The following is a 25,970-nucleotide window of genomic DNA, read 5'->3' as shown; positions in this document are numbered from 1 at the left end:
CTTGTCTGTCCCAAAATCAGGATTGATGTCCAACCATTTATGGTCTCGTGTTTACGTGAGACCCCCTCTCCCCACCAGCTTGAAGGCGTCTACAGGCTGGACGGATTATATTGTCTCTCCCGTTGGTTCTGGGTCTGTCCCAGGGTCTCCTGTCCTTGGGATGTGGCAAAGGCAGGCATCCAGAGAACATCCTGATCAAAAGGCACGCCTAGGTCAACATGAAGGGATGCCCAACAGAGCCCAGTGTAAGGCCCTGGGGCCCACAGTGGGCCTGACAAGTCCCCGGGACCCATAAGCCACCCGATGGGAGCCCCACAAAAACACGACCACACCAAGAAGGACACACTAACCCCCCAATAATGCTGACAAAGACCCCCAGGCCATCCCCACACCTCCTGTCTCTGCCAGAGCAGGTAAAAGACCCACCCACACATGTTCTTCAACATCCTAACAATTTACTTAAAACTTGAGTAGAGTTGGGTGTTTAAAAAGGGCCAATACACAATAAAACAAACTTTCAGTCACTGAAGCAGGTTTAACCCTAAGCCACTGGAACGGCCTCGGACCCGAACCCTGTTAAAAATGGACGGACTGGGGTTAAACGTGTGTGAACCAGGAAACCAACCGGTTTAAACCAGCTGCCATTTCTGATAAGAGCAGTGGTCAAAACTCCTGAATCCGTAATTAAAAGCCCCACGTTAACATGACAGTCACGCCTCTGACGGATGTGACTGTCCAAGTTCAATAAAACGCTCAGACCAACAAATGAGTTTTTTTTTTATCCCATTTCAGGAGATAGCGAGATTACAAGAGGAGAACGACAAACTGAAATCCAGGCTGCGGACTTTAGAGTCACAGGTATGAAAGCGGGCCTTTTAAACTTAGTCCCTTCCTCTCGCTTAGTTACGGCTGTTTTAAAAAAAAAAAAAAATGTTTGTGTGATTCGTTTCCTCAGGCCATGAGCGCGCTAGATGAGAAAACCAAAGCGGAGAGAGCTCTGAAAGACCTCCAGAGGACACAAGGGGAACAACAGGTACCGTTTGTCTTGCGTTTATAAAGAAGCTGTGCTACAGTTTGCCGTTTTCTTCCACGTCCTTCATTCCATCGTTACAACTGTTGTTTTTTTTTTTGTCATCCGAATGCTTGCTACCACTTTTACCCGCTCACTTTCGGCCTGCTCGGTACGTACGAACCAGAACGAACACCACCGTCGTCGCGTTACGACAGCGATTGCCCGTCAGGCCCGCGCGGCCTCTTAACTGGGTTTTCCCTCTCTGCGTTTCAGCTTTGCTCTCAAATGAAGGAGATCAGCAGCCTGGAGGACACAGTAGCAGCTCTGAAGGAGGGCTACGAAAGATCTCTTAGTGCCAACGCTGCGTCCCAGAAGGATCTGCAGGAGAACCTAGTCACTGCCAAGCACGATCTTCTGCGAGTGCAGGAGCAGCTGGCCTTGGCCGAGAAGGTACCCGCTACAGTCTCTGTCTTGTAAACGAATGCGACATGTCACCTTCTGCTCTGCACGGCCATCTTTGATTCAGTCGGCGAGGGCGTCGTTGTAACCACAGATGAAACAGAGCCTTCAAGGATGAAGCTTTTTTTCCTTCTGGGGTTTCATGTGATGGACCAACACAACTGAATCAGTACATCTTTATGTGGAGAGGACTTTTCAGACAGGTAGCTGTAACGCAAAGTACAGATAAACAGACAGAAAACATCTAAGAAACGATCAAAAAAGGTTGACACAAAAATTATATATGAAGATTCACTGTATACAACTGATGCACCTTTCCTACTTTGCATCTTCTCTTATGAGCCAATGTGGCAAGTGAATTTCTCCAATGTGAGACCAATAAAGCCTATCTTATCTTATCTTGACCAAAAAAATTATAAATTATACAATTATTCAGCCAAAGTCCAGACTTAAGTCTAACATCACTTTTCCAAGTTGGTGGTAAGACTAGAAAATGCCCGTTCACTGACGCCCTGCATTAAATCTAACTGAGCAGGAGATATTTTGCAATAATTTCAGGGTAGAAAGAGAGCTTCTAGAAAGTATTTACCCCACGCCTTTAAGAAATATTTTTAAGGATCCTTTATCTGCACAACTGTGCACTAGTTTGTGTTGGACTATCACATAAAAGTCCTGCAAAACAGAACGAGGTTTGTGGTTTTAACAAAATGTAAAAAGTAAAAAAAAGTAAACGGTATGTCTTGGATGTTTGTGCCAAAGCTGGAAGCATTTGCCTTCCTCTTAACTTTTCCATGACCATCGTATCATTGACATCAGGCAGCTGACTTCATCTCAGGAAGTCACTTTTTAATTGTTTTATTATTCCCTCTTTTGTCTTTAGTTTTTCTTTGAATGTAAAAAGTGAGCAAAAGCTGTAGTCCATGGAAAATAAGGGTTAAACTGTTTCATTAAAATTTAGGTCTTGGTTGTATTCCTGCCAAGAGGCTGATTTTGTCTTTTGTCCTACTCCTCTAAATGTTGGGGCTTTTGTGGATTGTGTGCAGGAGTTGGAGAAGAAGTTCCAGCAAACCGCGGCGTACCGCAACATGAAGGAGATCCTAACCAAGAAGAACGAGCAAATCAAAGAAATTAGGAAACGACTGCAGAAGTGAGTGTTGGACGTTGTTATTGAAAATGACGACGTCCCCCAGCGGCTGCGGTGCGTCTTGGAAAACGTTAATCAGTGGGTACCATCACATGCCTTGTTGCTTTCTGTTCCAGATACGAGCCAGACGACTGACTGCCGCCTGCGTTCCTTAGTCGGACAGGACCAAGACTTTTTTTTTGGGCCGGTTTGGGACAAGAAGCCGTCAGCTCCAGTGTTTATTTTTTATTTCTGCTTTATCCGGCGTTCTCCGACCCCCGTTAGCTTCAGTAAAGACCAGGGCGGTCAGTTGGGGGAACTCACAACTGCGGAAACAGAAGATCTGATGACAGATATGTGGTTTATTCCCCCCCCTCCCCCTCCTTTCACTGTGTCAACTTTGAGCTCGCCTACAGTAGCTGGTAGATTTCCCTCAGTGCTCTATGCAATAACCAACATTTTCCTGTCTGAAGGGACATTGTCCTTTCGCTGACCTGGACAGAAACACACGGTCTGCCTGAAGCTTTGAAGTCTTGCAGCGGCCTTGCGAACGCATTCGTGTCTCTTGAACTTTTTTCACGTTTCATCGTGTCACGACCACAAACCTTTAGGGGTTTCATTGGGATTTTATGTGATAAACCGCCACAGCAACACACAGTTTTACAAATTCAGACCCCTGAGTCAATATTGTGTAGAAGCTTTTTTATCCCCCACTTCATATACAGATACAAGCATTTCGGGGGATATGTCTACCAGGTTTCTACAGAACTTTCTGTCTGTTTTTCTTTACAAAACAGTTCAGGCGCTGTTGGATTGAATGGAGACTTTTAGTTTCCAAGTCTTTTTTGCCACAGCTTCTTAATTGGATTGAGGTCTCCACTTTGACCGTACCACTCTATTAGTTGAATCTATTTTGACCTTAATGATCGATTTGTAGCTCAGGCGGCATGTTTAGGGTCATCCCTGTTCCTTTTGCAGCCTCTAAGAGGTTCTCTTCAAGTATTTCCCCCTGTATTTAGCTCCAAAAGCGTCCCCACAGCATGATGCTACCTCCATCATGTTTCACCATGGGGAAGACGTGTCCACGACGACGTATTTGTTTCACGAAGGCAAGGAAAGTCGAAGTAAAGAGCCGATTTATGGAGTCCACGACTAACGGTGGTTCACATTCTGTCTCCCACCTGAGCTGTGGATCTCTGCAGCCCCTCCAGAGTTACCATGGGTCTTTAGGCTGCTTTCCTGATTCATGCCATCCATGCACAGCCTGTTAGGTTAGCTGAACTTCCATGTTTTAGTACGTTTGCACTTGTTGCAAATTATTTCCACTTCCAGGCGATGAACTGAATGGTTCTCTGTTAGATGTTTAAAGCCTGGGATATTAATTAATCAACCAAACCTGCTCTACGCACGTCTTTCTCCCTAGTCTGCTGTGTTCCTTGGTCTTCACGAGGCTGTTTGTTCACTAATATTTTTGACAAACCGCTGAGAGCTTCGCAAGTCACATGGATTTATCAGATTATTCTAAAGGAAACATATTGCTTCACTTTGTGTCACATAAAGTTCAAGGAGTATTAATACATTTGCAAGTCGCTGCATATATCCCAGTGTAGCTCCTGGTGAATAAATCCTAATGTTTTGCTCGTCAGTCTTAACTCTAGCAGCACCTTAAATCCAAGATCCAGGTTAGAGACAAAGTTCCAAGTAAACTCCAAACCACTTTGTTTAACGTCGAACCACTTTATGAAAGGTGATGCTTTCACGATTGTTACAGGACCCTCTCGCTTATATAAACATTCAACAACATTTCGCTCCAGATGTTCCCAATAATCTGTAACCGCAGCGTATTTCCTTTCTGCATCTAGATTTAGAGGGCTTAGAATATTTTTTTTTTGGTGTTGAATCCCTGCATATTTTTTGTATTGCTGTACATAAATGATTTTCATTATAATAATGCTCTTGTAGAGTGTGCATTTAACTGGATGGTGAAAATTTCATGGGATAATAAAAAGTGTGACCAAATGAGTAGATGTTTCAAGTTTTCATTTTGAAATTTGGTGCATTATATATATATATATATATATATATATATATATATATATATATATATATATATATATATATATATATATATATATATATATATAAATAAAAGAAGCATTTGCGCAATAGAAGTCAGAAATATGCACGCTGAAAGTAAAATAAGTTGCAACGGGAGATACAATCCCTTAGATTCAACAAGGGGGCGCCATACTGCAAAAATGCAGAGAGCATGCAAGCATGGCTTTATGGTATAATGACTACCGTTTTGATTGTTTTCAATCATTGTGCTGATTTTTTTATTTTTTTTATTTAGGAAGCTGTAGCTCTTCATGGTGCATCCACCATAAAGTGCATGTAGACCTTAAGGCTACTTTACATTAAACCTCTGTCTACAAACAGAGGAAATTATGCTTTTTGTCGCATCTTATCAGATCTAATTAGAGATGAATCATATCCTGGAACTATAACAGAATAAAGTACTTCCTCCATTCTTAAACTGATTAAATATGAGGAACCTGCATTAGATGATGTCTGGCCCTTCAAAAGGTAAGATGAGTTTGGAGCCCTTTAACGCCCTAAAATTCACGTGCATGTTGTTTTTTAACACTTCACTTGATAGCTGAGAAGACAATGTGAGAAATGCATCACAAGGACTGAGAATATGTAAAAATAGGATGCAAAGTTGTCAATAGTTAGTCAACCGTCAACTCATTGTTGACACTGAAACTCACAAAGCCACAATGTCGTGATTAAACTGGTGTCAGTTTTGCATTGAGTGGGGGAGCTGCGTGACGTTATAAAAAACACCTTGCAAAAGTACTCATACTAATTGAACTTCTTTTTTTTTTTTAGAACATAAACCACATGTTTTTTATGGCCGTTTTTGTGATGGGCCGACAAAGTATTGCACAATTGTTATGTAGAAGAATGTTATTTCGTTTTTATGAATTTATATTCAGGTCCCTTTCCTCTAACATCCCCAATTAAAATATAAAGCAACCGATTACCTTTAGAAGCCACACAATTAGTAAATACAGTGTGATTTAACGTCAGTATACATGCAGCTGTTCTGTGAATGTCCTAGCAGGTCTGTTGCAGAGCATGAGTAAACACAGCAGATAGGTCATGGATTAAGTAATGGAGAAGTTTAAACCAATGTTAGGTTCTAAAATACTATCCTAAACGGCCAATATCTCAGAGCGCTCTTCATCATCGGACAATGAAAAGAGCATGGCACATCTTCCTCCACCTACACTTGCAGGGCATGGAGAGAAGCAGCCAAGAGGCCCCAGGTTTGCTCTGGAGGAGCAGGAGAAAACCAAAGCTCAGGTGGGAACAATCTGTTGACGGCACAACTCGACTTTGTGTTAGAGTTAAATGATGTAGCCACTGTTGAATTAAAGCAAAAAGAAGCCCCAACCCTGATTAGATTTCTACAGTGAAACATGGTGGTGGCAGCAACATGATGTGGGGATGCTTTACTTCAGCAGGGACAGGAAATGTGTGGCAAAAAACGGAACACAAAAACGAACCTGCAGTTCTGCATGTAATGTGACTAAGCATGAACTGTTTTACAAAGACAAAAGCAAACATTTCATTCTGGTCCAGGTGCAGCATGTTCCCCAAGTTACCACTGTAGATGCAGCGGCCACATGTTACAGCTTTCTATTTGCAAAGGAAATGTTGAAAAGCGCGTACAGCTTCCTTTCAACTTCACAAATTGGTCCATCACAAAAAAAATAAAAACTCCCAATCGCATACACTTAAGTTTGTTTTTGTAAAGCAAAATTTGAAAAGGTTTGAGGGGTGGAAAGAAGAGGTGTTGGAAACAAAAAACATCAACACATCAACAACCTGATACTAACACAGGGTTCGTCTTCTATTCGTCTGTCTGTGGACTGTGGAAACAAAGTGCCTATCTCTGGATTTTGAACCAATACTTGCATGTGTGTACGCAGCTGAACCGGTGTTTGGGGGCCGGGGGGTACGGACTGATGATGTTTTCAGGTAGGATGCCACAACTTAACAGTTACAATCTTCGTGCATGAAATAAATCACAGCGAGCAGATACAGGAAGTGGTGGCAGCGTTCTCTCAGTACCAAACGCAATCTCTTGCAGAGCCGAAAGCAGTGACAGTAACAGTACTTTCCCACAATATGGGGCAACAGTTAATAAATTCAAGTGCAGTGCACCTAATTCAGAGCAGCTTTCCGCTCTCTGAGTTGGCATCAAAGGGGTTTTCTCGGTTTCACTAGCAGGCTAGAAGCTTCTGTTGTTTGCGTTTTCTACAGAATCCTAAAGCAGATGTAAGCAAGGATTTCAACAGAATTTCACTGTGTAAGGTGATATGCAATGTGATTTACTTCTCAATTTGAGAAAAACAAAACAAAAAACAAAAGCAAAAACGTGTGTTTTAGTTCTACTTTTTGAATGAAACCGAATGGACCCCCTTGAAGAGCAGAGTTAGTCATCTCAAGTGTATACTGGTTAGCATGGCCTGCACTTAGCATGGTGCTCAGTTCAGAAATCACTCAAAAGTTTCAAAATACAGAGAGAAAAGATAATCAAATTAATCAGAAATATAAGGAAAGTAACTGAAATTCAATTGGGTAACCATATTTCTCTCAGCTTCAAAAGTGGTTTGAGGTCTGCTACTGGCAGTGTGTGCTAACAGAGAGACCCGTTAGCATTAACCAGATGAGTTTTACTAAGACGCTGCAGATAACCGTTGTTTCTATGTTTCCTGATTCTTTTCACTTGTCTTTTGTTTTCATCTTTATCTCGTTGACCTTGCCTGACACTGGAGATAAGAAAAAAACTACAAAAGAAAGCAATGATCTAGGTTTTAAAAGGTTAGCCAATCACAGTTTGCTAGCAGCAGCAGCTGCTCGGTATCTCTGCCACACGAGAAACATACATGATTAAAATCAGTGTTTAGGAATCCACTTTTGGTTCCTTACCAAGAACGATTGCGTAAGGCTTTATATTTCATTGGTTTTTTATCTTTAGCCATTTTTTTTCTCTTGAATAGCTAAGACGTCATGAAGCAACTTAATTTGAAACTCAGTTATAATGCTGCTGTTGCATGTTCTTCCTGTGCAGATTGCTACTCTTTTCCTTTTGTGAAAGAACATTAGAGAACAGCATCATGAAGACCAAAAAAGCACAGCAGAGAGGTCAGGGCTAAAGCCGTGGAGACTGTTAAAACAGGTTTAGGTTATGTCAGGCAAGAAACATCTGACAGAGAGCCATTAAACGCATCATTTAATGGATCATCTGCAAACCTGACTGATGGGGGGGAAAATGCATTGTCATCCTTAATTACCAAGAAGGAGATGATGGTCTTCATTCAATCAGCATTTATTAATTTCTTGCAAGAATGAGAATAGAAATCAGACTCAAGTCGCTCTGTTCCAACTAGCCAGACAAACATCCTCTTATAAGCTACATTATCTCTGATGGAAGCTGGAACGTTGACTAAAGACCAAAACTTGAACCAATATGGAGCTTTTCAGTCAGCAAGGTGGAACGACGCACTCACAGATACAGACACGGGCTACAGCTGCAGGAGACAAAGCGAATGCTATATCAGGTTATACCAAGAGATAGAACAGAGCTGGGTTTTTTTTTTCATAACACATGGCTGTCCATCTAAACTAACTAACAGGCTGGTCAAGTGGAGGATTCATCAGAAGACCAGCAAGGAGGCTAATGATTATCTTGGAGAAGCCAAAGAGATCCGCGGCTCAGGTAGGGGTAACCTATGAGAGGTCTAACTTTTTGTTGCATAATCAACAAACCCAGCCTTTATGAAAGAGTGTTTGGCAGAAATCCATGGTTAGACGTTAGGAGAAGGTCCCTTTTAAGCTTTTTCAAATGCCACGAAGTTGACCCAGGAAACCTGTGGAAGAGTAGAATAGACCAAGGGTCACCAACCTTTTAGAAACTGAGAGCTACTTCAGCGGTACTGTGTCACACAAAGAGTTACAAGTACTGACATTTGAACTTTTTTTTTTTTAGATAGTGTCATTTTTAAATCTATATAAATGCAAGTGTGATTACAAAAGTAGAGCAACAGACTAAAATAAGATTTTATATGCAGCTCACTGGAGGGGTGTGCTAATTTTAGAACAGGCTTGAGGGCACCACATGTGGTCCTTGGGGGCTACCATGTTGGTGACTGCTGCTCTAAGCGGTCTATCACTCTTGGTCAGCAGGCGACATGATCATGGGGAAGACTGCTGACTTGACAGTTGTCCAGAGGCCAGTCATCGACACCCTTCACAAGGACGAGAAGCCACAAAAGGCTGAGGAAGTTTGTCCACAGAGTTCCGCATCCAAGCATATTAACAGAAAATTGAGTGGAAGGAGGAAGTGTGATAGGAAAAGGTGCATCAGCAAGAGGGAGAACCGTTGCCTTGAGAGGATTGTCAAGTGAAATCCATTCAAGAATTTGAAGTTTCCACAGTCCGTGACAGTTTGGGGTGACATGTCATCTGTTGGTGTTGGTCTACACTGTCCAACAGTGGTGTTAACCCCCCCACCCCCCCCGAGTCCTTCTGTTTTCCACCATCTGCACTGGGTCGAGGGGGGCATCCTAGGACTCCCCTAGCATTTCTGATGAGTTTATCTAACCACTTCCTCCCAGCTCTCAGTTAGGCGCTCTAGTCAAATGATCTCAAAATGTAGCTTTTTATCCCACATCCCCATATTTGTGGTAGGAAAAAACTCTTAGCAAGAACCAGAACAGGATCATTGACGTATAATACGTTGTTGGCCCCATCTCTGTTTCCAAAGTGCCGTATAAAATCGAAAAACAGAGCTTTATCCAATTTTCCTGTGTTCCAGAGCAGGTACGCATCCCAACATAGAAGCGTCCAGGGGTACATGGAGATAGAGAGGAATTTCCAACAGGGAGGAGAAGAATGGGAAACAAGGTATACTCCCTTTACTTCAGTATTCACCACTATGCAACTTAGGCTATTTACTGTGACACACTGCAGTCTGCCTCACACTGATGACTAATATCTGCCGTCTCAACTTTCTTTCAGCTCTAAAACATCTCAAAGTTCTCACAACCTCATCTGTGAGACAGTTGTTCATATTTGTTTGTCATATGAATCAACCCCCCCCCCCCGAAAAAGCTGCAAACTCATGAAAATAATCACAAGCTGGGTTTCAAAACTACCATGTTTCAAAATTAGGTCAGATAGATTTTTGGGCTTTCCCTGAGTGCTCTGGCGTTTCTCCAAACACCAAACTGTCTGTGTGTCATGCCAACTCTTGACAAAAACCCCTCCAAACTAAACAAAAGACTACCAGACCAATGTGGACAAGGGAAGAAAATGTTTTTAAAACTTTTTTTTAATCAGCCTTCAGTATTTACAGGTTGGCCTGCCACTCTGACTCACTGGAACAGTGGGCAATAAAATATCTAAGCACTATTTATCTTTATCTGATCAGGAGGATACAGGTATTACCATTACCGCTCTGTGGTCACAACTGAAAAACAGAAAGAGCAGCTGTAAGAAGAGCTGATATCCTTTCTTCTCACCTTACGGCACAATTTCTAAAAGTTTAGTTGTTCCTCATGAACATTTTGAGTTTCCCAACAGTAGTGTGGATTCATTGTTAGTAATATGTCAGTCTGTTTGTCGGTAGAGTCTAGGTGTAGCAAATGGAGGTTATCAAGGGATAATAAACATGATCAGCAACAGGACTCATGTTGCGGCATCTAGATTATACTCAGTTTGTAAAAATAAAAGATCTCCCACATCACTGCGCCACCACCAATTCTGACCTACCATTTGAACACGGTAGTTGAAGCTGAACCTCATAGTAAAAGACACTGAAGGCCATATTTCTCAAGTTTGGGGAGCCCGTGTAAGCAGCAGCCACAGCTTCCTGTTCTTAGCTGTCAGGAGTGGCACTCGGCGTGGTCTTTAGCGCTCCTCTGCAAGCAAATCTGCCTCAAGGTTCAATGTGTACATTCGGAGTTGTTGCCCGACTAACCTTGTTTTTTAACGGGTAGTCACTGCCTTTCCATCATCTTGAGTTATTCTGGCCATTCTTTCATGACTTCTGACGTCAGCCGGGCCTTTTTGATCAAACAGCTGTAGCTCACTGGATATTTATTAATTTATGTATTTTAGGTTTTGGACCATTTCTTTCTCTTTTGTAATCCCCAATCTGATGCACTCTGGACTTCACCAAGTCGCCCTAACTGTGTCTAGAAGACTGCCACACCATCGAGTACAAACAAGCCGTTGAACAGGTGTACCTTATAAAGTGGTTGGTGATTGTGCATGCATAGGTTGTTGGAAGCATTGAAATGCTTATTCTCTGTAGTCTATACAGCTGTGACTTTCGATGGTAGATTGAAAACTACTGAACATCTGGAAAGGCTACCACCAAAGGAAGTAGGGGCTGCTGTAGTGGAGAATATCCCATTTTGTTTTTCGTGGGGATGCGAACATAAACTTTGTGAGCTCTGACGGAGAATCACAGGAACACAACAGGGCTGAAAGCAAATCTTAAATTAGCGTTCCCGTTTTTGCACAAGCTAATGTTAGCCTCTGTAGCACAGCTAGCCGCTACAGGAAATTAGAAAAGCAGTAGTTTTAAACTCACATTTTACTCCATCCATGGGAGTGTTTGTGAGCTGCTCGTTGATTTAAACCATTTTACAAACATTAGTGGGGCAGTTATTGTAGTAAAAACAGTAGTTTTTATTGTCGGTTTAGATGTAATAATCAACTTAAATATGACAAGGTGCATTAAAGCAGAAGTAGATATACTCTACAGACCTATGCATCTTCACTAGGTTTTCTGTGGAATATTCGGCATAAATCTGCCCTCAGATGTCTTGGGAAAGAGGTCCTCCTATGAATCTTTTATAGATCTACCCTGGCAGTAGCTAAATCGGCATACTTCTTTTTAATAGTTGTTTCAAGAGATTATTGCAGTTTGGACATTGCTAATACATTCTTAGTCAGCGAGGCAATGCACAGTGATCAATATCAAAAGCAGAATTGAATCAACATCTCTTTAATCGACTTTCATAGCGTTTAGAGAGTTTGTTGGGTCCAAATCATTGACCACATGAGGCTGAAGTGCCTCACATAATCTGAATTTCAGCCGCCTAAGTGGACTTACTCCATGTTGGGGTTTCTGCCTTTCAAAGCAAACAAAATCCTACATGGTTTTCATACAGCAACAGAATATTCCTCCTACACGTCTACTTCACCTAGACAGATCTCAGTCAGACATCAGCCGTTGTTGAAGGTATACATTTATGACACTGATAATCCTTCTTTACATTATAGACAATTCATAAAACTGGCAATGCATGAATTCACAGTGCACCGATGCTAACTTAGGCGATTTATTTCTGCAGCTTGACTGTTTTCTTGCAGGACAGACTAAATCTGAATGATAAAAATCCACAGCTGATGCTGTGTCTGTTTTAGATATTTGAGCTGGTCCTACACATTTAACTAGGATGAATGGATACTAAGCACGATCCTGCAGAACTTGGTTACAGCTAAAAAGTTAATTGAGCCATTTGAATCAACTCAGTTGAAGCATACAGGATTCCAGGCCTGGAGGACTGGGGTTGGACGCTTCTTCATATGTGGACTTAAAGTAAAGTATATTAGTGTAATTTGATAAATCTTAGATTTTTACTTTACAATAAATGTCAGGTAAGAAGCTTATTCAAGCTGAACCATTGCTCCGTCTGCTAAATCATTGTTATTCTAACAAATAAATCAGTTAACGTATTAGATTTGTTATTTTTATGCATTTAACTTTCAGATTAACTTTCTGGAGTATATTAGTCTGTTTTTTATGTTGTTTCTAACACCTGGTTTAAAGTATGCATTAAAAAATTTGCGTGTATAGTGTTAGCAAGATAGAAAGCAGTGAGCAAAATGTGTCAGCGTTGCAGACTTTTCCCAGAAGGTAAACACTGGTCTGTTCATCACTAAGTCGTTTGGCTGTGCCTTTCTCTGATCAAAACCGAGAAACGCAACCAGAAATTGGTAGAAATCTAGAGGTGATGTCCCACACTCTCATCCTTGTGCACGCAGTGTTTCAGACACGCTGAGGCCACATCAGGTCAGGAAGTGAAACTGTGAGAACATAAACCTGCTCACCCTTACACAGAACCAGCTTTCTGCTCAGCAGAGGCCAGAAGCAGAAACTGGATTAAAACACTTTTCATTTTGATCATTTGCTACGTTGCTAATCTCCCTGATGGTAAAATAGGGACTTTCTTCATTACCATGCTTTCATTTTTCACCTTGGTTAGCCAGATGACGTATTTCTGTCGTTTATGTCCCCGTGTTCTTGGAATTATCAAATAAAAATTTCACTTCCTTTTACTCAACCAAAGTTGCGTTTACAGGACTTCCCGAATGGTGACTTCATCAAATGGCAGCTGTTTGAAAACATTTTGAATGTTGACAAGTGAATAGCACTGATTGTCTCTTTTATATGGCGCCTCAGTATTGATCAAACGTGGTCATGAGTAAGCAACACTGGTGAATCAGCAAAAGATGCATTGATGCACACAAGTCTGGTCTTAATTTTAATCCTGATCTGCCGTGTGATTTTGGACAGTGATAGTTGGGACAATATCAATAAGCTATCTGCTGATATTTGAATTCAAACCTTAATTTCTTTCCAAATGTTATACCCATTTTACCTGTTATACCTACTGAGCTAAATTACTGAACTAAAAAACTAACAAAAAACTGGATTGCTCTTATCTGCAGTGCTTGATACATCTAATGTTATCCACTTTTTAAGATAGGTTTTCCAGGGAATGGATCCCAGGAGGATAACACACAATATCATATATCCATCGATAATCCAAGATGTTCCGAAGGCCAGAAGGATACAAAGTCCTCTCTCGGTGTGATGTGCCAGGAAAAACAGCTTCCAGGTGTTTAGATAGACCCTAATGAGATGTCCCATACAGCCTCATAATAGGAGAAAATGTGTTGGTTTAAAAACTGTTTACTCAGACGGACAAAGAAAATAACCCAAAAAAAGTTGTGATTTCTTACCAGAATATCTATTGGGTTTTGTATCCTTATTCTCTCAGAGATATTATCTAAACTAGGGAAACTGCAGATCTCCCTCTTCCCTGATACTTGTTTTCTTCTGCTCATGATCTGACCCCTTACTTTATTTTTCTATTGGGTTCCTACCTCTGACTTGAAACAGCAAACAGGCTTAAATCGGAGGCAACTGGACTTTTGTTCACTTGCCCAGGAGTCTTTGTCAATTCTGGTGCGAGCCACCAGATACTATGATACTCTGACTTGGAGTATCATTGTTTCTGCCCCATATTTTGTCTTTGCCATGGTCAAAAAAATCTGGGTTGTACGTAACATCCCTTGTGGGTACATAAATGTTGTCACGCGTACACTTTGTGGACAGCAAAGTAAATTTGAAGGAATGAATTTGGCTCAAGGCAAAGCCTAGAGACCAAACAAAAGCTTCATTAGGCTATTTGTATCTGGGATCTGGTTTTGTATCCGGGATGACCTCAGGTTATGGTTGTATTTGTTGATTGTAGGCCTTTTAGCTCAGCTCTTTCTTCACAATGACAGACTTAAAGCTGCGACATACTCCAACAAGACATTTGTTTTCACTCGCGGAGCGAATGACGTCATTTTGTTCTCCCAGCCCCGGCTTTCAGAGTCTCCCTGCATGTTCTCGGCACATCTGGGCAGAACTTTATTCTCAAGGGGTGTCCAACTACTGTACTGTGACTGGACAGGATTAGTTAGGTGTGTTTAGGTTGGAGAAGTGGAAATGTCTCACACATCTGTGGAACTGCAGTCATCCAGTCCCGTGGTCTAACTCTGGTCGTTTAAGTGGTCGAAGATGCCAATTCCGCTCACTTGCGGTGTTTACTCTATAAATTATCCAACCGGGGCATTTCACCTTTGTAGCACCGCATGTCCCCGATATTCACAGTCTTTACAAATAGCAGCAGAGCACATCGGGTCAGCCGTGATGTGGGGCGGACTTCTGCAGCTGAGCGTCTCGTGCTCCATGTATAGACAGAGCCAAAACAAACTTTTTCCGTGTTCTTCCCAACTCGATTACTAGGAAAAAAATGCTTTGTTCTCGTGGAGTATGTAGCGGCTTTAAAGGCCAAACCTTTGTTGCTGTAAAAGAACTACCAATTCGTTATCCATCTATTTCTCCATTTCCCCCTAACTTGTGAATAGATGACAGAAATACTTGAACAAAAACTCCTCCCAGGCCCATAACAAACATCCTACAGTGACTCTGACATCACAGTGCTATATTTTCTGTGAATAAAGCAAGGCCTTACAAGGCTATAGGCTACCAAGGGATAAGTACTGCTTAACAAACAACAAAAAGTTGAAATTTATCTTTGATCCCACTAAAGACCTAGTTGGTGGCAAAATGCACAATTAAGTTGGTTTTCACAAACACTAATGAATCCAAAGAAGAAGATGCTATAGTAATGGCAATATTACAGGTAGTAAAACACACTGCTGGAATACAGTAAAACTGATTTGACATATATTCTAAATAGGGCAAGATAACAATAAAAAGATTAATGACATCTATCATAACAACTTGTCATGGTAATTGTGTTTATGTTAGAGCTTTTTCTTGAACACCATATGGTTACTGAGTCCATGTTTCTCAACACTAAAACACAGACCAGCGTGATCAGATGCTTTGCTGTATGATGTTATAAAAAGACCATTTGCTTGCAGGAAAAAAGTCACTGCTTATGAACATCCCTTAATCTGCTATAAAATACAAGAAATCTAATTCAGCAGCTAGGTAGCGTGGCATAAAGACAAGAAACCACTCATTTGATAGCCTGTCTTCATTATTTGTGATTAGTGTTTTGATTTAAACAATTACAATATAAAACTGTGTTTCACAGATCACCTTGTTTTTGTAATTTCCTTTTTTATGGGCTAAGATAACTTAGTAACAACTAGTTTGCTAGCCTGGCTGTTTTATAAGGTCTATGACATTTTGGTTATGGACCACTCAACTGTCCAGGTTACGCAACCAAACCACTGACTTTAATTTTACATTTGTTGTGAGTCTTTTCATAAAAATAAATACAGTAACAAACGTTGCAAAATCAAATTTTTCATTCTAAACTGACCTAAAGAAGATTATACGATGTTTGATCGATCAGCAGTTGGACCTTGGGTATGACATTATGGCTGAGTAAGGTGGGTTCACGTTTTAAGTCGGAAAAGACCAGGATTTGCTCTTTGTTTTGGTGCTAGCTACTTTTAGCAATAGAGCCTGATAACATTTCTTTGCCCTGCTCGAGATAGGCGCCCAGGTGGGAAATCTTAAACTCTCCATTCTAACCTAACCCTTGAGTTTAACTTTGTCATGAGTATTTTCATAAGTTTTTTTTAAATATTACAACATAACATTATAAAGTTTATATTATTTAACTTTTGTAACATCTTCAGCTTTCTATGGCATTCCTGTGTTTAGTTTCACAGTTGCAATTTTCTGAAGCTTTTTAACCATTGAACCAAAACGTGAGCTTATGAAATAAGGTAATATCAAGAAAAGTGAATCACTTTCGACCGTTTTGATTATTTCTAGGTAATATTTGAACCTCAGGAACCAGGTAACACCGCCTATTTGTATCAAGACGTAACTTTATATCAGAGACCTGCAAACATCACATGCAGAGTTCCTTAGGAGACCCTCTTTCCCCCCCCCATTTAAAATCTACATGTTCCCCCTAACTTAGATTATGACAACCAACAATAAGTTAGCATAACTATGCAGATGACAAACAGCTCTACATTTCAATGTTATTAAAGGTAACTATGAACCCATTCAAGAACTGGATAGATGCATAGAAGAAATCCATGCATGCATATGCCATCATTTTCTTCAGATGAATAAAAACTAAACTGAAGAAATAATTTTTGGACCAAAGTTAGAGCCACTGATTAGGCACGACATCTGGGTGCAGTAATGGACTCAGACCTGAACCTTCAGAGGCATCTAAAGGCAATTACAAAGTCAGCCTTCCATATCCTGAAGAACAGTTCCAGAATACATCCTTACATATATCTTTAATTGAATTGATTACTGCAACGGTGTCAGGTTTTGGGTATTGCGAGATGAACCGAAGTGCTGACAAGAGCTCGGGAGTCGCATGTTGAATGGAGAAACTAAGTTTAATAAAATAAGGCTTACAGGATGACCAGAAATCCAGGAACACAGCAAGATGACCACAACAGAGACAGAGGAAAAACCTGACTAAACCAAGAAAGAGCTGGCAGAAAAATAAAGTTCAAACAGATATACTGAAATAGTAAAGAGCAGAAGCTAACTAAGATGGGAACCCAATCTAATAGAGAATGTACTAATAACATACATATTGAACAGAAAACTAAACCAATGACAGAAACAAGGGTCTAAGGATAAACAATAATAAAAGTGCAAATCATAAACAGGCTTAAGAATCCCCAGGGGAGCCACCATAAATAATTAAACCTCTGGGGATCTTGACAAACGGCGTCTTCAAAGGTCTGCCTGAAAAGCTGATGAGACAGCTGCAGTTTATCTAAAACGCTGTTCCCTGCGGCCTGACTGAAACTAATCAAGCAGAGCACCCAGTGTCTCAGAGAATAGACTTTAAAATACTTCTAGTAGTTTATAAAACACTGAATGGCATAGTACCTAAACACAACTAAAGATTTGTTGTCAGTGTATCAACCCTCCAGACCACTCAGGTCTTGTGGTGCAAACCTATTCTGCATACCCAGAACCAAACGTGGCGAAGCAGCATTGTGTTCTTGTGCCCCACTTATCTGGAACAAACCCGGAGTTCTTTTAAATCAAGCTTGAAAAGCCATTTATTAAGAACTGCCTCTGAATGTTATACTTGAACTATAAAGTGAAATAGCATTAGTCCAAGTTTGTTGTCCAGCTTTTTCTGACCTGCTTGTAATATGCTACTGGAATGCCCCTTTCTCCATGTGTCTCATTTCTTGTGTCATTTTTATGTAAAGCACCTTGAACTGTTAATGAAATGTGCTATACAAATAAACTTGCCCTGAATAGTGAGTTTACAAGCTCAGCTTCTACTACCCAGCATAAATCACACCTCACCATTAACAGTTTCACAAGTCAATTTTCTGTTGCGTCAAGTCATTCACCATCAAAAACATAGCATATCAGAATGAAGCAAAGACTTGATAGAAAATATACAGTAGTCCCATCCTGATGATGTTGATTCTGTACGTTATTGGAGGGGGAGAGTTTTCAGAAACACACTTGATGAAAGATGTCCATTCGATAGCTAAATGTTTCTCTTTTGTGTTAAACTTGAATTACTGCTGTAGAAATAACAGCACGGTGTTGTTTTTCTCTGGGGCTGAGAGATATGGTAATACACGTTAACACGTGATTTTGTGGTGAAAGGGAAACCATATAAGCAAGTGAAGATGAGTAAACTGACAGCTGTTCAACACTGACAAGGACGTACGTCTGTCTGCTGGTTCCCCTTTTTCCACATTAACTTGGGTAAATATCATATTGCACATTTTTAAAACGTATTGTAAAAAGTGCGCTGTTAAGTGTGTTAATGTTAACTGACTATGCTTTCCTCTGTCATTTTAGGTCAAATGGAAGAGACAACTACTTTTATAATTCCAGACACATCTATTGTGTCAACTGTAAGTACAATTTTAAGATACAAAAATGCATTTTTTTTTTTTAAATAAGAAAACACTGACAGCCTTTCTCCTGTTATACTGTGTGTCTGAGTGGACTAAACAGCCTGTAGCGCAACCAGGGAGCCCACAATGTAGTGTTTCATTGTATCGCTGTATAATAGAGGACTCTACCTCAATTTGTGCGGAAAATCCACGTTCCTTCTCAACAATCACGTGTCTTTGGCAGCAGACATCTGCAGTGCAGTTAAATGCCTCAGACAGCGTCATAGCTCCATCGCTATCAAATTTTCCATTGTTTGTGAAAACCTAAGCCCCCCCCCCCCGCTTTTTTATCTTTGCCCTACATCTAAACATATTGCTGCCGGGGGTACTGAGATGTGCAGCCGGAGCCCCCTTTCTTGAGCCCCCTGTGGATCCATCACCCCCTCAGGCTTGGATAGCAGCAGGAAACGGTGCAGTAGTGCGGTTTTTTTCCTGCACAGACACAACACCTGCACCTGTCAGCGAACTCTCGGTTAGCGCGTACGTCACAGACAGCGTTTGATGTACCCTTCGCTACGTTCCCACCAGATGTGGGTTACGTTGTGAAACCTTCTGCAGTCGACGGGCCGGTTCGCACAAAAAAACGAGTAGGAAAATATGCACCGCAGAAAGCCAAATCATTGTGGGAAACAAGCTTAGCAGTCGTCGTGCTGAACATCTTTATCATGTTACTTAAAATACTTGTGTAAAGCATGTGCGAAAATGTGTTTTTCTGCAGTCTATAGATGCTGATTATGATCCTGGGTCGACTGAAGACACAGGGATGTGTGAAAGGAACTGGGTGAGGGACTTTCGCGGCCAGTACGAGCCACCTCTCTTCTGGATCATCTTCATCCTTGGGGCTGTGGGTAACCTGCTGGTGGTTTGGATTTACCTCACCGTGCGCAACCGCCTCAAAACAATGACCGACGTCTACCTGCTGAACCTGGCCGTGGCGGACCTCCTCTTCCTGTGCACGCTGCCCTTCTGGGCGGTCGACGCCGTCAACGGCTGGGACTTTGGGAGCAGCTTTTGCAAAATAGTGTCCGCCGTCTACAAGGTCAACTTCTTCAGCAGCATGCTCCTCCTCACCTGCATTAGCGTGGACCGCTACATCGCCATCGTGCAAGTGACCAAAGCTCAGAACTTCAAGAAGAAGAGACTGTTTTACAGCAAACTTGCTTGCCTCTGTGTCTGGTTCGTCTCCACCCTCCTGGCCCTACCTGAGTTTATCTTTGCTGAGGTGAAGCTGGAAGGCGAAGAGGGAAATTCCTTTTGCACCATGGTCTACTGGAACAACGCGTTCAACCGGACGAAGATCCTGGTGCTGTCCTTGCAAATTTGCGTGGGCTTCTGCCTTCCTCTGCTGGTCATGGTCTTCTGCTACTCGGTGATCATCCACACGCTCCTGCGGGCCAAAAGCTTTGAAAAGCACAAGGCCCTGCGCGTCATCTTCGCCGTGGTGTTTGTGTTCGTTCTCTCCCAGCTCCCTCACAACACTCTCCTGATTGTGGAAGCCACGCAGGCGGCCAATACCACCATCACGGACTGCACCACCGTGATTCACGTTGACGTAGCTGGACAGGTCGCCAAGAGTCTGGCCTTCACCCACGCCTGCCTCAACCCCTTCCTGTACGTCTTCATCGGAGTTCGGTTCAGGGAAGACCTCACGAGGATAGTGAAGTCGTGCGCTAGTGGCGCGGGCAAAGGAGGGTTCAGTAAAACGCAGGCCGTTCCCAAACGTCCATCTGTCATGTCAGACACTGAAACCACCCCCGCCCTATCCATATAGATATTTCCAAAATACTACACCTGAGACCTGAGCCTAGTAATCATATTTCAAATTGGATTCCTGATGCATTAATTACCACAAACAGATGAACCATAACATTTGCTACTCTGGAAAACCACCAATCTTTACTCATATTCTGACAGTTACTGACATATTTGTTCACTGGAATACCTGTACAAACTCTATTGATATGTAAATATTGTGTGTGTTTTTTGTTTACTTTCCATCACGTATGTGTTGTGTGCATCTCTGTTGTGATTGAAAATGAACTGTATTTGTAACTTTTAAATGTAACATCAACCATTAAAGATTTAAAGAAATTAAGAAAAAAAAAACTTGTTTGTCATTGCATGTGCATCCTGCAGAGCAGAGCGGTAAAATGAATGATTCAACAAACGAATGAAGAGCGACTGTGGCTCTAGCTTCGTGAGTGATGAGCTCAACAATGTCTGTGTTTGCTTTCACTGGTGTAACGTATTCTGTGTGGTGGGCACTACAGGCTTCACTGTGGCTGCTTCAATCCACAATGTTTTCGATCTGACTAAACGTCTCCCCCCTCTGCCTTGTGTTGCCAGTCTGTGCCGTACTGTGTGCCGACGACTCTTTCATTGTTGAAAGAAGAGTTGGTTATGACTCGGCAGTTTCGGTGTTTGCCAGTTTAAACTCGGATGAAAGACGTTTCTCATATTGACCTCGTAACGGCTGCGGTGCAGACAACCAGACAGATGAGCTTAAAACGTTCCAGGTTTGGTGGCAGGTTCACCCTGGCACGTTGGATATCGGTTTCGTCAACTTTAAACTACAAAAACGCGGCGTGCCTAACGCTTGAATGCATAGAGAGTTCGGTGTAATACCGTGCCCTGGAAAAACTACTTCTTGTCTGACTCAATACCTTGTGAAAGTATTCACCCTGTGGCATCCTGAGTCAATACTTTGCAGAGCCACCTTTTTACCGTAATTGCAGATGCAATCTTTCGAGTATCGGCTTTGTTCATCTAAAAACAAGACATTCTTCAAAATTCTTTGAAAATGGCTCAGTTGCACCGTACAGAGGCAACAACGTTTTTAACCGCAAACAGGATTTCATTTGACTTTCAGTCAAACGTTTTCTTTTTTTGCTTGCATAGAGCACAGATTTGGAGAGTCTGTGACTAAACACTGGTCCTTTGCACTGATTCTTCTACTTGAGCTGAGGATTTCTGTAGCTCCTCCTCAGTCACAAGGTCGCCTCTCGGCACCTTCTCTTTACATTGCTCCCCTTGCTCAGTCTGTCAGTTTAAGTGGGCGACCATGTCTTGGTAGGTTTACCAATGCCAACAACCCTTTCCACCTTCAGATGCAGGATTGTACAACGTGCTGTGAGATGTTGAAAACTTGGGATGTTGTTTAATGACACAACCCTGCTTTAAACTTTAAACTCTAAAAACTGTATCCCTGACCGGTCTGCCGAGTTTCTTGGTCTGCAGTACTTTTCCTTGGGCCAGGACATGAAAATCCAATTAATCACATTACAGTTTGCAGCAAATCTATTAGGGCGGCCATTGCCCCCACATTTCTTGGTGGGAACCCCTTCTTCTGCACTTCTTGCACACAATTTTGATTTAGCACCAAATCAGAAGCTTTTTAAATTGCTTGGCAGTTTCAACATCGGCAGCCACTTGCATTGCATTGCCGTATTTTCTTGCAGTTAATACTGAATACATGGTGCACAAGACTAGGGGGCACCTTCAACACATCATAAAACCTGCTTAGGGTACAACTGATGTTTTTGTGTACGAGTAGTCAAGCTGCGCCCCCTGGCCATGCCATGCTAGGCAGAGAGCCATGCCCCCATTTCAGAAACTGCTACTAGAGCCTGGTGCTGGGGTTTCTTCTCCTCATGTCTGAGTTATAATTCAAATTACAACGTTTTCTTAGCCTGGGTTGCTTAGCTTTGTTCTTCTTTTTTGAGTTTATAGTCAATCTAATCTGACCATAAATCTATTTTCTTATCACACACCCACAGACAGCAACAAGGAGGCATGTGGCAGTGCGGAAGGAGACAGAAAAGAACATGTTATTGAAAAAAAACAAAACCCTGGGGTGTTATTGTGGTCCTTGAGGTCGGCCCCAGACTGGCACTGCATACCTGCTGAATTCAGGTGAGACCACAAACGCGTTTGCTACTTTCCTGATCACGGCGTCTCCCTCTCACGACAGGAAACCATCAGTGCGAGTCAATAACAACATGTTTCTGTTACAGCTACGATGGTGACTGAATGCCAGCTACCTAAGATCAGCTACCAGCTTTCTAGCATAAAAACTGAAGCTTGTTCATTCTGCAAGCGTTTCCATGAAAATGTTGCTAAAACAACAGATTTCTTGCAAAAGAGAGCGGGTCACGCAGCTGATCCCATGCATGCAAAACACATGTTTGTCTCAAGGTTCTTCAAAAAAAAAAAGAAAAAGTGTCACGTCTGATTGCACAAATACTTCTAGTTTTGTTTCCTATTAAACTCTTACTAAAGCGAGTGGATTAAACAAGAGTTTTATTAAGCAAGAACCCCCATCATGGGAATAAAAACCTGACAGATTTCATTTTAGCAGCAGTGCGCAACAGAAATAGCTTGAAAACATGTTTATTAATCAAGTTAGTGGCAACACAAGCAGCACTCAAGGGAGAGTTTGCGACATCCCGAAAGTCACGCAAAGTTGCATGAAGACGACCAAAACGATTAGCCTAATCATTTTCATCTCTGTAAATAGAACGTGACATAGACGAACAGATGTGGATGCATTCACGCTGCTAGTTAAGAGAAATTCAATACGGGACACAACAGTGGTGCAGTGGTAATACACGCGACCTTTGCTGGACCTTTGCTGCATGTTTTCCTCTATCCCAACCATGTTTGTTGGTCCACTTTCAAATACAGGCCACAAGTGCCGCAAAAAACAAGAGCAGATGTATATTTTAGCAGTAGCTTCCAAATAAATCATCTGCTAAAAATATAATTCAATTGTGCAACAGATCTTTTTAGAAAAATCTAAGCTTTCTCCCCTGTTTTCTAAAATGATGGAGGTAGATTTAATGAATTTAGACACAGCAAAGTAGATTATTGTAAATAGAGACTGAGGCCTTTTCAAAGCCTCAGTGAGATTTTTACAGCCTTGGAAGGTGATTGTTGATAAAAAAAAAAAAAAACATCTGAACTAAATGAATGATTAGACACGCAGTTAAGTGGATTAGATTAAAATCTGTTATTTTAACAAAATAAGCAAAAAAATAAAAAAGCATCCATCAATTCCAGATCTTGTTTGGATTTGAAACTGAATCACTGAATCACGAGAAAACACAATACTGGTCGAACAGAGTTTATTAATTTTCTTGTAGGTTCACACGTGTCCTTTTAAATGTATTTGCTTAATTAGGAAAATAGCTGCGACTAAAGCTGTGAAAAAAGTTGTGGAATAGACATTATCGTATTTCCTTCCTTACAGAAAGTGGTTACAAGAAACAGAAAACACTGATTGGATAAAATGGCTGCAGTTTGGTTGAGCGACTGTGAGCGTTCAGCAGCTCACACGCTTTAGTCATAAACAAGGAAATAATTAAAATGGTTTAATTTTAATAAGGTAAAAGTATTTGCGCAAAACATTCTTTACATTTTATTCCAGAGAAAGTCTTTAAAACTTAAAAAAGTGTTTTAACTTTATTTTCAATCCAGGAATATGTTCTTATCATTTTCACCTTAACTAAATAAAGTGTATTTTTATTTTTTGCTTAAAAAATCTACACTGATACCAGACAGATTAGCTTAGAAGTGGATTTAAATTTTTCTTGAATTTATTCCTTTAGCATTCTGGGTAAATTATGCTGAACAAATTAATTTTGTGGTTCCCAAACAAGTAAGCGTCCCTCCCCCTAAAATATTTTTAACTTTGTTGAGCACAAGCAGAAAAAGGGAATATACAGACATAAAGGTTTTATTTATTCTGCTGTGCTGTTTTTTGTTGTTGTTGCGTAGTTTTCTTTATGTTCTGTTTTGTAAGACTGATAGAATATACTATAAAGTGATCTTTTCTAGTTTTATTTAGTTTTCTAGGAAAACTAAAATGGCCTAAAATAGGATTCCTGACCAGAGAGAGAGAGAGGGCAACCTTTAAAGGCCCTTTAGGTAAAAACATCAAATAAATGGGGTTTCTTTCTGGATTCAGTCCTATTTCATAAAAGCCTGACTTTCAGGCACTGCTAATCTGCTGGATGTTTTCTCCTTCTGATAAGACAGAGTAAGAGCACATGTTCTGACCTACTGCAGCCACTGGCTTCTTGATTTTCCAGGGTCCAGTTCAAGAGCCCCCCGTCTTGTATTTAAGAGTCTTAAAGGAACGACGACATCGTATCTGTAAGCTTAACACATGTCTACTGTTGCTGTTCATTCCTGGATCCTGGCTCAACGTAGGACTAAATGTAGGAGGGGAGAGAGCTTCCTCTCAGGTGGCACCTAATCTGTGGAAAAGCCTGGTTTTGTAAATTTGAGCTGAACAGATGGTTGATTATTTTGAGTCTCTTAAAATTCCACTTTGGCTTTTAACTCCAGCTGTGCAAAAAAGTTTACATTTGTTATGGTTGTTTTCTATAATTTTATTGTTAATTAATGCTAATGTCACACTTTGTGCACCATTTTAGACAACAAAAGAAATGTTATTGAGCTGTTATGTGTTTTTTCAGGCTTGAAACGTAATTTTAATATAATCTTTCTGGGAGTAGATTTGAGCAAGGGGTATTACAATTTGTCTTTTCTTCTGCTCAAACGATGGTTAGTGTTAAGTAAAACACAATACCTTGTAAAAATATCAAATCTTTTCCCATTTTGTTATGCGACAACCACAAACCTCAAAGGGGTTTGATGCGATTTAGCGTGAAAATGTGACGTTAAAGGAAACGGATGTATGCTTTTCAATTTGTTTTTAATAAAAGTAACTCTGAAAAATGTGCTGTCCATTTATGAGTCAATACTCTGCAGAACCACCTCAGTTTCATATCCCTACCAGCTTTTTGAATCATAAGGTGGATTTCTTCTACACATTCTCTACAAAACTGCTCAATTACACTCACTTTGACTCTGTTAGTAATAATTGGGTAACTTATTCAGGCAGTTACTTTTTTAGGGGAATCAACATAAAGGGGAGCGAATACAAACCAAAGCCACACTTTTCAGATTCTTATTAAAATAAATAGAAAGCATGTATCGTTTTCCTTCTGTCCAGAACTGTGCCCTGTCCTGTGTTACTTGGAGAACAAAGCATTTGTGAAAGGAGTCTCTGAATTTGGGCCACAAGATGGAGCACTTTGCACGGCAGAGTGGATTTTTTTTCTTTTCCACTTAGTTACCAGCCTGTCCTCTAGTTAGAAATGAAAGTACCCCCATCTAGTGGTGTTTGAGAGAGGTTGGCCGTAAACATACACACATATATATACATATATACATATATATATATATACACACACACACACATATATATACACACACGCACATAGAGTACACAACACTAGAGATAAGTAGACACACACAGAGAGACAGAGAGAAGACACACACACACCATACAGAATAGAGGACACACACACACACAGAGAGAGACACACAGAGAGAGACAGAGAGAGAGAGAAGAGAGCACACACACACACACACACAGAGATGGACATACAAGACAAGATAGAAACACACACAAAGAGACAGACATGAAACAAAGATATATATACACACACACATATATATACATACATATATACATATATATATATATACACACACACA

At 41.0% G+C, this 25,970-nt stretch overlaps 2 protein-coding genes across 2 annotated transcripts; both read left to right on the top strand.

Annotated features, from left to right (window-relative positions):
- The first annotated feature begins 1,089 nt into the window (after positions 1-1,089).
- LOC118556811 (leucine zipper transcription factor-like protein 1) lies at positions 1,090-4,616 on the top strand. Its single transcript, XM_036125180.1, has 4 exons — positions 1,090-1,181; positions 1,286-1,462; positions 2,515-2,618; positions 2,732-4,616. Exons 1-4 carry the CDS (start codon positions 1,140-1,142, stop codon positions 2,748-2,750), a joined length of 342 nt encoding a protein of 113 aa, XP_035981073.1. The 5' UTR covers positions 1,090-1,139; the 3' UTR covers positions 2,751-4,616.
- A 3,693-nt stretch (positions 4,617-8,309) lies between these two features.
- ccr9b (chemokine (C-C motif) receptor 9b) lies at positions 8,310-20,504 on the top strand. Its single transcript, XM_021321487.2, has 5 exons — positions 8,310-8,385; positions 9,484-9,572; positions 18,109-18,210; positions 18,307-18,362; positions 19,123-20,504. Exons 4-5 carry the CDS (start codon positions 18,312-18,314, stop codon positions 20,173-20,175), a joined length of 1,104 nt encoding a protein of 367 aa, XP_021177162.2. The 5' UTR covers positions 8,310-8,385; positions 9,484-9,572; positions 18,109-18,210; positions 18,307-18,311; the 3' UTR covers positions 20,176-20,504.
- Positions 20,505-25,970: the final 5,466 nt, after the last annotated feature.

This window comes from Fundulus heteroclitus, chromosome 21 (assembly GCF_011125445.2).
Source record: "Fundulus heteroclitus isolate FHET01 chromosome 21, MU-UCD_Fhet_4.1, whole genome shotgun sequence".
NCBI lineage: Eukaryota > Metazoa > Chordata > Actinopteri > Cyprinodontiformes > Fundulidae > Fundulus > Fundulus heteroclitus.
The sequence above is the reverse complement of the archived record's forward strand: the minus strand, read 5'-3'. Positions and strand labels throughout refer to the sequence as shown.